This window comes from Primulina huaijiensis, chromosome 18, assembly GCF_012295235.1.
Source record: "Primulina huaijiensis isolate GDHJ02 chromosome 18, ASM1229523v2, whole genome shotgun sequence".
Lineage (NCBI taxonomy): Eukaryota > Viridiplantae > Streptophyta > Magnoliopsida > Lamiales > Gesneriaceae > Primulina > Primulina huaijiensis.
In genome coordinates this window covers 1,434,161-1,449,046 of record NC_133323.1, presented here as the reverse complement: position 1 = coordinate 1,449,046, position 14,886 = coordinate 1,434,161, and the positions used below count along the sequence as shown (strand labels likewise).

Sequence of the window (14,886 nt, the reverse complement as noted above, 5' to 3'; positions counted from 1 at the left end):
GACTTCTTGAGATATCAAAATAAATTAATCGGGAGATAAATAAAACCACAAGGCCTTTCGTAATGCTAAAAAAAAAAAAAAAAATACCAAAACAACAATTACTGAAATATATACATAGGCTCCCCAGTTCCCCCCTTATTCGGGGATCTGGTGGACCAAAGATCCCTATGGATCAAGAGTAGCAAGTATGATTTCAAAACTTATATACACGAGCAAATCAAAACTTCAAAAACATTACAAATTCATAATCAGAAAGGTGCAGAAACAGTATCTCTATCTCCAAATTTGTCGTTAATGGCGAACCACTGATCTTCTTCTTCTCCTACCAAATCAAGGTACTGATCTTCTCCTTCACATGATCTCACCATAGGTTCCAAACCCTATACAAAACAAAACCAACCAACATTTAGTATCACTTATCCCAGCACGTACTCGTCATTGGAATACATAAAATATAACGTTTCATTCACTTCATCTCATTTTGATTTATATACATAAGCCAATATCTTAGTTCTCGAAAGATGAATAAAAAAGTGTAAAGTTTTATCAGAACCGAAAAGAAACAAACGAACGAAAACAATAAAACAAACTCAATGTCCTTAAAACATTTTCTTATAAGTTTTAAAACATATTCGTCTCCTCCTGTGTGTGTTTCGAGGCTCAAGTTGGATGAACGACAACCAGTAGAAACCTAGCACGAAGGTACTAGGTCGATGAACTGAAAAATACTTGAACTTTATCACGAGTTGGAGCAACACAGTAGGAGGCATGTACAATAAAAGAAAAAAAAAAGTAATACGCGAGTATGAGATATGTTTAAAAGACTCGAAACTGCCTCTATATATAGACACTTGGATTACATATGGACAGTCACATAGTGGCCCATCCGAAAAGGAAAAATTTGCTCAGCTGGAGCACAAGCTGTCAATCATATTTGGGGCACCAACAGTTAGACAAGTGAAATGTCACACTCGAACGATGTGGAGTGAATTTTCAAAAATAAAATTCAAGAAAATAGCAAAAGTTAAGTGAAGCTTGATACGCAGTTTTTCATTGATCCGACATTCGATGCACTTAGATCATACTATTACACTTGCACACAAGTCAAGTCTTTTCCAGTGCAAATAATACTTTTGATTTGCACACCCTGCGCAATCAAATGAGAGAGTTTCTTGACCAATTATTCTTACTTCTTCACAATATATAACTCAATATAAGCTCATCCATAATAAGATTATTTTTTTACATGAGACCATCCACTTAACAAACCTAATTTTCTAGTCCAAAGTTCAACGAATCTGTATGTACATATATATATACATACCTGGGTGAATATTCTCAGAGCCTCCTCCAGCGTTTTTGTGTTCACCACGTTACGCGCGGCTTCCTATACAAGCATAGACATATTTAGAAGAGCCAAAAAAACAAATTGTAAAGAGGGTCGAAGACAATTAATTAATTACCCTTGCGTACTGGAATTGATTAACATTGAGCGTGCGAGGTTCGGTCTCAATAGACGATTGCCTCTCCATTATTCTAACCATCGTATTATTATTACACACAACAAATTATAAAGACAACAACAACGACCGCTTTGGATATATACTTCGAAATATTGCCCGTCTCTCTCTCTGTGTGTGTGTGTGTGTGTGTGTGTGTGTGTGTGTGTAGGAATTATGAAGAGGAACCCGAGCGTCGAGGTAATATTTAACGAAGAGATACTTCAAGAAAAGGGCAAGCTATTGTAGCACGTCATGATATAAAAAAGATAACTAGTCGATTTATTGTAAAATATTCAAAGTACGTGGAACATTTTGCATGTAGGAATCGGACACGTGATATGTTGAGCTATTTTATTATTATTATTTTCTTGGACGAATTTATTTACCCGAACGGGATAAAAACATCGAGAAGGGGAATCAATCACGTGTTTCCACATGTATGTTATATATATATATATATATATATATATACTATCTATTAAGACTCTCTCTAATAGAGACAAAAAAGTTGGTCTGTTTTTTGATTTCACAATTTTGCCCTTATTTTATCACACAATTACATTTTTGTTATTATTTTTTTAAATTTCAAAAAAACTTTTGTTTTAATTTTTTTAATTACAACTATTCAAATAGCACTTTAGTCCTTCGATAATTTGTCAAATAGCAATTTAATCCCTCGATAATTATAAAAAAAAACGTACACACGCACCGCGTGTGCCAAATATCTAGTATATAGAGTTATGGCGGTCACACTTGCTCAGCCAAAATTAACTACAATTACCCGATATATATGTTAGTCACCCGACCATACATTACATTTTCATGATATATAAATTTCTTTTAAAGAATAAAAAACATTGGTGTTTCCGTGAACTTGTGAAAACATTAACGGGACCAAGAAAAAAGACTATTAAAAACAAAAGGAAGGAAAGAAGCAATTGACATTTCTAAGATAAAGTCCAAACCAGGCACCCGAAGTGATGTTTGCAGCCACACAATTTACTGTCCGATCATACATAACTTATTGAATATAGTTCGAATTGCCTTGTTAATATTAAATTTATTGTGACTAATTTTGTTTGCATATGTGTAATGACAAAAACTTATGTGAGACGGTCTCACGAGTCGTATTTTGTGAGACATATCTCTTATTTGAGTCATTCATGAAAAAATATTAATTTTTATGTTATGAATATTACTTTTTATTATGAATATCACTAAGATTGACACATATCATAAATAAAGATTAATGAGATCATCGCTATTTATATATAATTATGTAAAATTACGATACTAACAATATTGAAATTCCCTGCCAGCACATCTTTTTCTTTCTTTCTTTCATATTCCTCGAATTCACCAATCCCTTTGTTTCCTACCCAAAGATGGGCTCGATTACTCTCAGTCCACTGCTTGCCTGGCATTGTATTCGTACAATGATTTCACACTGAAAACCACACTACTGTTTCCACTTCCCTGCCAAAATGCCCGATTCCACGGCTCACAATCCCCGCGGCCGACAACCGCCGTCCAATAGGGGTCGACACTGGTGTTGTTCCTTCGTCACACCACCCCTTAGCCCCGACAAACCCAAATTTTCAAGCTCACATTCTTCTTCATCGTGTGGTAAAAAGTTAGAGATGCCTTACAATTCCCCACAGACCCAACAGCAAAAGCTTCCTCTTTCTCGTTGGATTTTGTCTCCGGGTAGGGTCTCCCCCATTTCCGACAACCCGGTGAGTTCTTCCACCCCTCAAAAACCTCTTACTCGAAATAATTCCCTCAAAGTGCCGCTGCCGCGAACTCATTCTGAAACCGTTTCGAGGGATGAGGTCAATTCGGAAACTTTTGATGTGAGGTTGAATCTGAAGGGGAAAAATGGCGGATCCTTGATTCTGGAGCTGGGTTCTGAGGTTTTGGTCGCTAACAGCCCCGTTTTTGCCGATTTGATATCCGATTATCGCAAGAATCAGAGTGGATTGTGTAGGATTGAGGTGCCGGATGTGGAGAATTTGAACGTGTTTCGCGAGACTATTGGCCTCATGTTTGAGGATGATATTCAAAAGAAACTCCTCGATGTCGGTGTTTTTCGTGCCATTCATATACTGGAGGTATTATAATCATCATTCTTGCTTTACTACTGAAAATATTTCTTCATTTCTTTCGTTTGGACGGTATACAGCACTTTTCAGTAATAGTTCTTGCTTGTTTTTATTTATACCTGTTGTTTAAATTCCAGATAGAAAATGGCAATGCCACATTTATTTTGGGATCAATATTTCTTTGGAAATTTTATCATGAATTGAATTTGAACTATATGTTTATGATGAGGTTTTTGCGGAGGAGTTTTACGCATACCTATCGATGATCTATTTTCATGTAGTAAAGATTTATTACAATCTTTCATTTCATTGCATACATCTTGAGCATTCTTTTTATCTCATTGTTACAAATAGAGCCATTGCAACACCCATCAAAGGAGCGTTATATCCTAAAGGTAAGGAGGACCTGGAGAGTAGTTTGTACTAATCAGAGATGAATCTTGTTCTTCACTTATTTTTTGCCAGGTCTAATTCGATCTGTTGTGGACCATGGAATACGTTGTGAAGTCTGCACGACTTTAGTGTACCTCCGATTACGTGTGCCATTGCCACTTAGATAGTGAGTCTCATTGAGTGATCTTGGAATATTTGTTTTCTGAATATCCATTAAATTTTAGAAGTGCGATGAGAAAATTAACATCTCTTTTTATCAAAATTTTCTTTTAAAATTTTGGGGCTAACCAGAAAATAGGATGTGAACAATCTATTATTGTGTTTGCTGTTTGCTACAGCTGTTGAACTTAAGGTCTATGTTTGAAAAGATGTCGTTGATGGTTACTTAAAATTGATTGAGTTATGCAATATTTTCAAAGATTCATGACTAATGCCTTTCAAATTTGTTGTGGCATTTCTCATTGTGCTTCTGTTTGTTGTTCAAGTTGTTTCACACCTTCGCTGGATTTAAGCAAGAAGCAACTGAGGCAGCAGTTATTTGTGGTTTTAGGCGTTTATGAAGCATAAGATATTTGCCGTTGAATGTAATTTAATCCTTCATGGACGGTGAAAAACCAACTTTGTTCGTGTTGAGGTGGTCATGCATGTCAGACTTCAAGGAAAAGCTCTAGACTTCGGAGATGGGGTTTACTGAACTTTGTTTCCTTCTTTTGTTTGTTTTGTATTCCTTCATGAAGAAAAATTATTATGAGATATTGTCGCATGTTATTGCCATCACCGAAATAATTGCTATTAAATTTATTATTTTCTTGTATTCTATGTAGTCTAAGCTGGTTATGATTATATGAATGGAGCTGAGAAAGGTTTTTTCCTTGTGCGGCTTTGCCTGGCCTCCTTTTTTTCTAAAAAAAGTTTATGCATCAGAATATGTTCTTAGTCAATTTTATCTGCTAATTGTCCGTTGATCCGTTGATCTTGAAATCTGAGAATCTTTTCCGACCATACTGGCAGGTGTCAGCAGGGATCAAGTTTACCAGGGGTGTTTCTTCATGCTTGAAATACCTCGAGGCAGTACCCTGGGCGGAAGAAGAAGAGGAGAAGCTGAGGCAGTTATGTGCTAAACTAAATATTGATGACATAGAAGCAAAAGAAATTTCTGAAAGGATCGTTGGCATTAATTGTGTCGATACCCAACAAACCATGACGAAACAGCTTATTTGGTCTATAACCACCTGTACTGATACCAATGCCCGAAACGATCTAAAATCTTTGGTGAAAGGTCTCCTTTCCAAAAGCTCGGTCTACAAAAAGAACGCTCCGGATTTGAACAAGAACGACATATTTACCATTTGTGAGTCATGCATCGGGTCACTCACGACTCTGCTCGAGGAGGCCTCGGATACTGATATGGGTCAAAAGTTGAGAAAAACGGCAAAACAAAGACCTTTGTTAGAGCAAATCTCACAACAGGTAAACAACTTAAATTGGCTTCTTGATATCCTACTCGAGCACCAGATGGCTGAGGGATTCGTGGATCTTTGGACAAATCAACGTGAACTGCTCAAAATGCACTATACCACGTCTCCATTGATTAGATTCGAACTTAGCCGTGTCTCTGCTATGCTTTTTATCGCAATGGGTGCCAGGAAACTGCATTGTCGGCCAGAAACAAGATTAGAATTTCTTAAAATGTGGTTTAGGCCAATCCTATCAGATTTCGGGTGGCTGCAGAGGTGCAGAAAGGGGCTTGACATGAAGGAATTGGAAGAAGCAATGGGTCAAATGATTCTAACCCTTCCGTTGAAGGAGCAGTACACACTTTTTATGGAATGGCTTCCGAGTTTTACGAAAAATGGTACTGAGTGCCCGAATCTTAGTAAAGCATTTGAAATCTGGTGGCGAAGATCGTTCGTCAAGGGTTCCAGAACCTCAGCTATTGAACATAGGTGAATTGCAGCTGCTAGCAACTTGTAGTGTTATTTTGTGTTTTTTCCCTGAAAGAGTTGGTTTTTGTGCTTTGAGATTGAATAATGCATAGATCATATTATCAATGCAAATTTTTTTTATCTGTTAAGTATTAATTCAATCCTGCTTTGCGTTTTTTTATGTTAAATAGTTACAAATAATTGTTTTTCTGAGTGGTTTCATGTTTTTGAAAAATTAATATTAATATGTAAATTATATATGAAACGATCCAAATCACATTTATTTCAATTTTTTCAACACATCGAGCGTGGGATTTCTTATTTGGAAAACTGTAATTTTGGTCGGCTATGTTTATTTGTCTTTTCGTAATTTTATTTATTTTTATATAATTTATATGATTAAATTGGTAGCTATGGTGCATGAATTTTATTCTGTGACTATCTATCTATCTATCTGGATTTTGTGTTCGAAGAAAATAGTGTTATTACATGGATTATTATTATTATTATTTAGTACAATAATAATAATATTTCATGATTATTTAAAATGTCTTTGAGTACATCTAACAAAAAATTGTTACTATTAAATAAAATCTAGATGTTTCGGTGAGTTTAAACATTTTTAAAATGTAAAAAGACAAAATTTATTGGTTCATGGGAAGTTTAAAATTAAATATTTTATTTATTGATAATTTTTTTTTAAAAAAAATAATTTTTAATGATAAAATTTTGAAAACATAATTTCGTGTTTTCACCTCTAAGATATATTATTTTTGAAACTCAAACTCCATAACTTTTTAATCTTCAATCACAATAGTATATAATGATGATGTTAATAGAAATTAAGAGTTACATAATAAATATCAGAACAAGCTTATCGATATGTTGTTTTGATTTCTATCTATTTGTCTCTTCGATTTTGTTTCTTAACAAGTGCATGACATAGATCTCATATATATTTTGATACTTATAATTTTTTTTTTTTTTTTTTTTTTTTTACTGAAAATCTAATAATAAAATAGAATCTAGGAAAAAAGAGGCCACGTCATGGAGGAGGCGCCTATCGTCACCTTCCCATCTGGCTCTCGTCTTTTCCCACTGGTTTCGTTTTCACCATGCATGCACCATGCGGCCCACACACTCTCTTTTACAAAAATACAAAACAAAGCATAATACCTTAGCTAGTGTTGATCATATTATTTATTGTCGGTTGATATTGGTCTTTTCTTTTCAACTTGGCGTCTCCCACTGTGCTTCCTCGTATAAATTTCCAAACATTTTTCTCCTCTCTCACGTTGGGGATGCATGCTTGAAAACGTGTCCGGAGACGCTTAGTTAAGTATCTTTCTCTGGGTTTCATTCGATTTTACTGAGGAAAAATGCCAGCTTGGTGGGATAAAATATCTGGTCGGGGCAAAGTTTCGGAAACTAAGTCCAAGGATTCCGTGGAGGGTTCATCGCTGAAGAATGAAAAGAAGAGAGGCAAAGAAAACGGCAGTACCAAAAATGGTAAAGTGAAGAGCTTTGAGGAGGTTTCGGTACTGCCTCAATCGAGAAATTCGCCAAGAAATAGCCAGGATTTTTCTGCTTTGGGAAGGTCTTCTGGGTTTTCTGGATTTGATTCGGCTTCGTCTTTGAATTGGGGGCACCCCTTGCCTTTGCCTCTAGAACCACCATCGGAGCAGCCGGGCCATTTTCATGCCGTTGGTATGGGACCCGGGTGGGGCTCTGTTTCAAGCGTCAGCTCGTTTGGATCGTTCGACGATCCGGCTCATTTTGCGGATCAAAATGGTTTCAGGTTGGCTAGATTTTTGGTTGGAATTTCGTGATTACATTTTTTTCCCGATGATTGAAGTCTTGGAGTTTGTGATGTTACAGATTTTGTGAGTTTTAATTTGTTACTTGGTCGGATCTAAAATGGTTGACTGAATATTTTGTCATTTTTACCTCAGAACAACTTCTCGTGTGTTTCTTCAAAGTTTGTGTTACAAAGATTAAATTTTGTTGAATAAGCTAACCAAGTAAATGCAATCAGATATCTGTTGATTGTTTTTGAATTTTGCATGTGTCCATTTTTTGTGTTCACATATACTCTCTACTTAAACCGTCGATTTATTAGGCAGTGTGAAATTGATCAGAATTGTTGCAGAATGATTCCAATATTTCTCAGACAATATGAAAATTGACAAGAAATTATAGTTATTGGTTTAAGTTCAAGTTTCAGAATGAACTTCAATCTCAGCAGTTAATCTTACTGATGTAAAATTTATGTCCAATGGCAGAGGACATGTTGAGAACAGAGTATTAAGTCCACTGTCACGAAGCCCTGGTCGAGAATCGAGGTGTATTAAAACTGCCACTTCACCTATCCATGCTCGAATTCATTGGATTAATTTTGACTCTTCGAATGGGAAACTTGAAGATGGAAGGAATGAATTTCATAAGTTGCCCCTTCCACCTGGTTCTCCAGTTAGTCCTTCCGCATTATCGACTCCAAGAAGTCCCGGAACACCTGAAAGCCCAAGCCCTGGTGGTATTTCTTCGAAATGGAGGAAAGGAAAGCTTCTTGGAAGAGGCGCATATGGTCATGTTTATCTCGGTTTTAATAGGTACTGATGATTTTGATGTCGGTTTTACTAAGTAGGAAATTTGATGAAAATAATTGTTTCGTTACTTTTTCAGAGTAATTAAGCACCCTTCAACCAACAAAATGTAGTTAGAGGCACGGCGAATCCACAAATTCGTGGTTAATGTTGTGGCGGTTGGGGAGGACTTGAAATTTTAGAAAACCACTGACAAATTTCAAAATTTGCTTGTTGGACCTCTACACCCTTTTACTAGATCTGCAATTAATTGGCAGTGGCCCTGTTTATAACTTTATTTCTTTTGGTATAACCTTTTTTCAGCTATATATTATAATATATTGTTTGTCTTGGCAGTGAGAATGGGCAAATGTGCGCTATAAAAGAAGTTAAAGTCGTCTCGGATGAACAATCATCAAGGGAGAGCGTAAAGCAACTAAACCAGGTCATCCTTTGATAGTTTTTAGATTTACAATAGCGCTCATCTCCTGAAGAAAATCTAATTTTCTGTGTTGTTGCTTTACTCTCAAACATTAGACTTCAATGGCTAGTTATTGGTATTCTCTTCTTGACATTTTTGGCATTTCAACAGGAAATAGCTTTGCTAAGTCAGCTTTCACACCCAAACATTGTTCAATACTATGGAAGTGACCTGGTAAGATTTTCTTTTATTTTGTTTTCAATCTGGTTTCATCAGCTGTATCGTATCTTCTACCGTTTTTAACTTTGTCAAGCCTTGAACTAGTGGTCAGACAAATATGAGACTCTCAGCCCCTCATAATTTTGCTCTTTTCTTTTCCAGAATGAGGAAAGATTATCAGTTTATTTGGAATTTGTTGCTGGAGGTTCCATCCATAAATTGCTGCAAGAATATGGAGCCTTTGGGGAACCAGTTATACAAAATTACACTAGGCAGATTCTTTCTTGTCTTGCTTACTTACATGGACGAAATACTGTGCATAGGTACAACTGGCTCTCATTTGGTGATGACTTTGTTTGTTTTCTTCGTGGAAAATCGTGGATTTTAAAAAAGTTCGTCCTTTTTCTGCAGAGATATAAAAGGAGCAATTTGGTAGATCCCAATGGTGAAATAAAACTGGCCGACTTTGGCCTGGCCAAACATGTAGGCATCGTCTTGATTAGCTCTAGATTCAAGGAAAATTTGAAAATTAGTTTGGTATCTAGGATTACCTTCCACTCTCTTATGTAGTTCTTGTCATTGTACAGATAACTACCCGTTCTTCAATGCTACCCTTCAAAGGAAGCCCTTACTGGATGGCACCTGAGGTTGGTCTCATTCATTCTCTCCCACCACTTATAAATGAAGATACATATCGATTATAAGACTGTGCGCTCCCTGTAATTTCTTACGACCCTGATATTTTCTCCTCAGGCTGTAATGAATACAAATGGGTATAGTCTTCCAGTGGATATATGGAGTTTAGGATGCACGGTTCTCGAAATGGCAACATCAAAACCTCCTTGGAGTCAATATGAGTGGGTGGGTTAGTCTCTTCTTTTGGGGGAATCGATATCAACTTGAAGTTGCTTTCATGTTAAAATTTTCTCATGTGTTCATTAACAGGCAGCTGCTATATTTAAGATTCTGAATAGCAAAGACGCTCCCGAGATTCCGGATCACCTATCTGCTGATGCCAAAAGTTTTATACGGCTGTGTTTGCAACGGGAACCATCTGCGCGGCCCACAGCATGCCAATTACTAGATCACCCTTTTGTCAGAAACCAAGCTACACTTAGAGCAACCAATGTAAAGATAACTCGAGAAGCGTTTCCTCGTGCGTTCGATGGGAGTCGAACTCAGGTATTTAATACCTGCAGAACTTTTAAATATTATTGATTCACTTTCTTGCTTCATTTAAAAGGGTTGTCAAAATAGTGTCATTTTTTTGGAATCGTTAGTAAGAAGTCTTTGTTTACTTGTTTAAAGACTGCCCTGGAGATGCAGTCCAGCAGAACGAACATTTCTTTGGATCAGGATGATGCATCAAGATTCGAAGGACCGAGGTCATTTACAAGTCCAAGGTACTCTCTTCTTGAAATCTACTTAGTCCATATATTTTAATTTGTTAGACAAAATGTAAACACTAAAGAAAATGTGAGTAAGTAGATAAAACGGAATGAAAACTGGAAATCAAATCGAGACATGTAACGAGTACAGTTTCATTTGTCATCTCCAGTGGTCCTCCGAGAGTCAAGAAGGACAACTGTTTCCCAGGATACAACGGCTAAACTTGTAGGAATCACCTGTAGTAACCTAGCACAAAGGTACATCGGCGAACTGAAGAAGTATCTTAACTTTATCACGGAAACTGGGGTAGCTGAAGTGAACGAAAAGAAGAAATGGCGTATTTGTTGTTGGGTGTTTTGAGGACTCCGGACACCTCTATTTATAGGTGCACGAGATCTATGTAGATGTGAGAGCCCAATTATTAAGTTAGGCCCAGCCCATTTCCAAATTTAATTTAAATGAATCCAATCCATTTTGTTTAGCGTACAACAGAGAAAGCAAATCCCTTCTCTTCGATTCCAGAACCCGTCGTTTCTCTCCTCTTTCTGCTTCAGTAGCGCAGCGCCACCGGTGGTCGGAGAGTAGTGCAGCAGCTTAGCAACTTTCTTCCTCCCTTCTATTAGAGTCTTTCCTGCCATGAATCGGAAGGTTTTGAGCTCGATCGGTTTGATTTCCAGCAACTGTGCATAAGCTTCGATTCGATTCTAGGTAAGATTTTTGGCTTCAATTCTTAGTTGTGTTTTGGTGGATTAGTTTGTATAGTGGAAAATTAAGCTTTTCCCCTAATTTCCAGCTTGTTTTTCAGATCGTGAACAGTGTTTCTGGCGACATTTCCGGTGAGCTACTTCTCCGAGATCACTATTGTGCGTTTTAGCCTAGATTATTGAGGTATTAAGCTTGGAATTTCAGAATTTGTATCGGTTTAATAGGCTGCTCAGATTTCGAATTTTTAACCGAGCCGATTTAAATTGTTTTAGTAAGTTGGAATGCTGTATATTGATGTGTGCAGTGAATTTATATTGTAGGTTATATCGTTGGACGAGTTCATTCGATAGTCCTTAAGAAATTACCATGGTATTGTAAGTTGAAGTTGAGGTACGGTCAAACCTATATCATTATGACGCTTATATTGACGTGTAAGAATATTCGGTGAATGTTGTTTGCTATTATGTGCCTTGAATGTTTATTCTGTTGCATTCATGCATTAATTGTATTGGCATAACATATTGAGCTTTGACGGCAATTTATGTTGATTCTATTGATATATATTGAGTCATCAGAGGGACGAGTGGGTTAGGATTAGCCACATACCCAGATGACAGCTAGAGACTAGCGACTTAGCTTCTCGCATTCCCGATGCTACGTGTATGGACGAGCGACGATTTGATGCTGCATTCCTGGCACGGGTGGCCACTATTAATGTTGATGATGCTATTCGTTTGGACTCCATTTGGTATCCGTTATTCCATTGTTACCATTCATGCATCGCATATCATTGCATTTATTTGGTATTATTACATGTCTTTTATATACGTTGTGATTTTTACCGGTTTGTAGTATTGGGGTCCGACCCTTGTTTTCTTTTTATGTTGTGGTTGTTTTCGATGCCATAGCAGGTCATTCCAGGGGATTTGACGGGTCTGGTGGAGCGTCAACGAGTGGTACCCAGTAGTCAGTTGGTTTGTGTCAGAGTTCCCCGATATCTATATATTATACTGATTTGATACATTTTCCAGGGAGATGCCCTGTGTAGCTGTCTGGTGATATTTTTATGTTGTTTGGGATTTTATTTGTGGTATGTTGTGTCTAGTCCTGGCCAGTGCGGCTATAGGATGTTTGTGTGGTTGATTGTGAACTTGAGGTTATTTTCGAGCGTTTAATGTTATTGTTGTGTTTTGAAATTTTTGAGATGTCCTACTTAAGGGGAGGTCATGCCGAAATTTCTGTAGGTCCAAATAAACGTTTTAAACTCGTTTTCGCTGTTTACACCAATTAATCCTTGTTGTTTGGTAATTAAATATTAATTAAGAACACGGGCCCTGACAACAGACAATTCACAAGATGGGATTTCGAAGCACCAAAAGTCTGTCATCCAAAGCACCAACAAACAGTCATATGAAAGGTCTCATCTTGAAGGTTCGGCCAAGGCATGTGGAAGGGGTCTCATCTAGATTGGAAAATAAAATAAATAGTCGTCACACCCAGGTCATGATTGCACACAATTCCTTTTCCAGTGCAAATGAGGTCTTTGATTTGCACCTACTACGCAAGCGCGCGAGAGAGCCTCCTAGTAAGACAAAAAGAGATTAACAAGAGCGTTGGTTGCTCACCAATTAAAATTTTCAATAAGGTTTATATAATTTTCTTAACTGTATAAATATGAATTTATGATTTCACACTTCTCACGTGAAAATTTGGCAGCTGTTACTGTTGTTCACCGCGGTCCTGAAGTAATAGTAACTTTCTTATGTTTGCAGAGATAATGCACGAAAAATAGCATCGTCATTGCCAGTATCTCCCCCCTCCAGCCCATTGAGGCGTGATGCAAAAGCTGACAATAAGGTTTTCCTTTCTCCCTCGCATCCTTCTTATACAGTAAGGAAAAACACTCCTACTCGTATCAACAACTCAGACTGACGTCATGTTCGATGATGAGAAGGTGAACGTGGATACTATCTTCTTCAAGATTAAAATCCACACTTACCAATGTGTCCCTGAAGCAACTTATGTAATCATTTCAATGTAATTGTTTTATTTTCGAATTGTGCTTTGAGGTCTATTTTAGAATACTGATATGTTATTATCTCCTGGGATGCCCAGTGTATTTGTACCAAATACTTTTTACCTATTTTAATGAATTCGGTTCATTAAAAAAAAACTCAGACTGAGCTCAAGAAGCACATTCGATCCATGGCTTGAAATCCCTAGATTGAGTTAAAGATGAAAGGATTTGATTTGAAAGATTTAAAATAATATTTATTTTGGATGTATTTTATATCCATTATGATGGTCATTGCATCTCTATATATATATTAACAAGAGATGAATTTGAAATTTAGCCAACATAAATCTGTTCAAACAATCAATTTAATTTAAAATGAATGAATTTGAAATTTATAGTTTCAAATTCTACCATTTTAAGTGTACCTAAATTAAATCAAAATACATAATATAAGTTAAAATTTGTACTTTTAGAAAATGTATATTTGGAAATGAAGCCAAATATAACCCCTCTTTTAAGACTTTATTATTAACACTATCACCCTTATGTATTTTTAAAAATATTTAAGTTATTAATTATGATTAATAAATTATTTAATTATTTTTAGAATTTATTAAAATGAGTTCTTATAATAATTGTGTTCGAGCTAAAAAAAATAAATTAGGTACAAAGTGAATTAAGCCCAAAAGACGAAGAAGAGATAAGATGCGGTGGTTAGGGAGCATGAGAATTGCCCAATTATATGAAGAAAAGGAGAATCCATTACAAAACAACACACAACTCAAACTCATCATTCAAAAATTGCTCCAACAACAATTCTACAAATTTTAGTTAGTAGTTCAAGTATTTTCGTCTTTTTATTCCATATTCCAACATTTTTTTTTATATATTTCATTCCAATTTCTAACAAACATTATTGTATTTTCCATGTTTTGTTAATTCCTTGTGATTTGTAAATACAAAATCATGTTGGGGATTTATTTCATCAATTTCTAGTCTTTTTTCTACCAATTTCTCTTATTTTGGTGCATATTAGTTTATGAGATTAGAACTAACTATATTCACAATTGTTTTATTTTTAGAAGTTATTTAGATATTTATTGCTTTTCAAACAAATTGATACTTGTAGCATCTGACAAGCGCATATCACAAATTTGTGCGAACAAAATTGGCGAAAAAACTATGTCAAACAAATGGTAACACATATTCCTACGCTCTATTTTTAGCCAAAGATTAAAAATCTCGAACGGCAACATGGTCGACCTTTTCCATGACGAGGAAAGTCTCTTAGAGACATGGAAAATTAATGGCGTTTAGATCTGATTCAAATATTCATCAAACATCCATTCAACATCCACCAAGCTACACACAGTTCTCTTTCTTTGGAACACAAACACAAGAGTTAAATTTAACACAAGGGTCTTATAATGTTGACACAAATGCAAGAGATCGAGGGCCCGATATATGCGCACACAAATAAAAATAAATAATTTTTGGGAACTTTGTATCTCTCGCGGTCAGCACTCCGAATCGAAAAAGATTGAAATCTGATGATATAGAATACAAAAATCGTAAACACACATGACCATAACTACCATTTTTCCGAAAATATAATTGTGATTTTAAATAGT

The 14,886-nt window shown here is 36.1% G+C and overlaps 2 protein-coding genes and 1 pseudogene across 2 annotated transcripts; 2 read left to right on the top strand and 1 right to left on the bottom strand.

The window, feature by feature from the left end:
- Positions 1 to 84: 84 nt before the first annotated feature.
- LOC140965271 (uncharacterized) lies at positions 85 to 1,656 on the bottom strand. Its single transcript, XM_073425422.1, has 3 exons — positions 1,464 to 1,656; positions 1,325 to 1,387; positions 85 to 380 (listed from the first exon to the last, which is right to left on the bottom strand). The coding sequence occupies exons 1-3, from the start codon at positions 1,542 to 1,544 to the stop codon at positions 249 to 251; spliced, it is 276 nt and encodes a 91-aa protein (XP_073281523.1). The 5' UTR covers positions 1,545 to 1,656; the 3' UTR covers positions 85 to 248.
- Positions 1,657 to 2,834: 1,178 nt separating this feature from the next.
- LOC140964712 (BTB/POZ domain-containing protein At2g13690-like) lies at positions 2,835 to 6,083 on the top strand. Its single transcript, XM_073424588.1, has 2 exons — positions 2,835 to 3,613; positions 5,009 to 6,083. The coding sequence occupies exons 1-2, from the start codon at positions 2,987 to 2,989 to the stop codon at positions 5,945 to 5,947; spliced, it is 1,566 nt and encodes a 521-aa protein (XP_073280689.1). The 5' UTR covers positions 2,835 to 2,986; the 3' UTR covers positions 5,948 to 6,083.
- A 1,026-nt stretch (positions 6,084 to 7,109) lies between these two features.
- On the top strand, positions 7,110 to 13,170 carry LOC140964583 (mitogen-activated protein kinase kinase kinase 3-like; annotated as a pseudogene).
- The last annotated feature ends 1,716 nt before the right edge of the window (positions 13,171 to 14,886 follow it).